The sequence below is a fragment of the Thamnophis elegans genome, unplaced genomic scaffold (assembly GCF_009769535.1).
Source record: "Thamnophis elegans isolate rThaEle1 unplaced genomic scaffold, rThaEle1.pri scaffold_123_arrow_ctg1, whole genome shotgun sequence".
Lineage (NCBI taxonomy): Eukaryota > Metazoa > Chordata > Lepidosauria > Squamata > Colubridae > Thamnophis > Thamnophis elegans.
Genome location: NW_022473593.1, coordinates 45121 through 46326, shown reverse-complemented (window position 1 = coordinate 46326; position 1206 = coordinate 45121). Strand labels below are relative to the sequence as shown.

At 46.3% G+C, this 1206-nt stretch overlaps 1 protein-coding gene across 1 annotated transcript in view; it reads left to right on the top strand.

Moving 5' to 3' along the window:
* LOC116523244 (lysosomal acid glucosylceramidase-like) overlaps window positions 1-857 on the top strand; it is a gene marked incomplete at its 5' end in the record, with an annotated part of 12703 nt that extends 11846 nt beyond the window's left edge. The window contains 2 exon segments of the mRNA XM_032238336.1: window positions 595-716; window positions 719-857. Coding sequence (XP_032094227.1) covers window positions 595-716; window positions 719-747 — 151 coding nt within the window.
* Window positions 858-1206: the final 349 nt, after the last annotated feature.

The following is a 1206-nucleotide window of genomic DNA, read 5'->3' as shown; positions in this document are numbered from 1 at the left end:
AGGAGGCAGGAACAGGGGGAGCCTGTTCCCAGTGTGAGCTGCCAGAAGAAACAACAGCTTGGAAATCGGGTCGACTTGGGATCAAAGCACAGGTGGACAGTGAATGGCCCCTCCCCATGGGGAACAAAAGGGGAGCGAAAGGGGAGGGGCATTTGCAGGAACAATCCGGTTGTTAGATTCGTTTCAGGATGTGAAGATCTGTCCGTGAATCTCAGAGACTCTGTGCCGAGGTTTTCCTTTCACAGCCCCTCATTTGGGATAATATTCCCATGGCAGCTTTCCAAGATAGATAAGGTCTGTGGTCATAAATACTCCTTTGAAAGTCTGTTTGCCAGCCTTTGTTGAATGCGAAGGAGAGGAATACACATTCGTTTTAATAAAAGGGGTTTTGTCAGTGCCAGGACTGCATGACGGGCGGAGAAAGGAATTGGAAGAAACCTTCCCTAGTTACTCAGTCTGTAAAACAGACAGCGAGAGATTTGTATTTCGAGACTTGCAAAATTCAGAATTTCCAGATAGGAAACAAAACCAGACAAGCGGATTCTACTTTATTGTAAGGCTTGCCTTGACAGAATCTTGAAACTCCGAAAGCAGAATGTCCCACATTTCCTTTGACCGGAATTTATGCTCTCTTTTCAGTGGGCCTGCCGATATTTCTTTCACTATCTTGGACCATCAGGTGGGTTACCTCAAGGACCGTGCGAGAGCTCACTCCATCCAACTTACCTGTGGAGGAGGCAACTTTGAGATCCTGAGACGGGGAAGGAAATCCGCTTCTCGTTCAGGAACAGCGGGCTCTCCAGAGGAGAGACCATGTGTCGCAACCCACAACTCACACATTGAAGAAACTGCTTCAGCTAAACAGTGGGACGTCAGCCTGGGGAGACATCAGACTTGGTTGACACAACACAAGCACAACATCTGTATCAGCAGTGTAATCTCTTGGATGTGGACGGTAGAGCGGAGAGCAGAGTGACGATGCTCAGTGAGGCTCCTTGTCAAGCAAGATTAAATTAAATTAAATTAAATTAAAGATTAAATTAAATTAAATTAAAGATAGCTGGCTGCAGCCTGATTAAGACGCACCCATGAGCCATATTCCTCTTCTCGTCTCCTGTTGTAGTGTTTCATTCCTGCGTTTCTGCTTGTTATTCCTGATCTTTGGACTGTTTGACGAATCTGATTTGGCTCTCTGCACTTTGGACT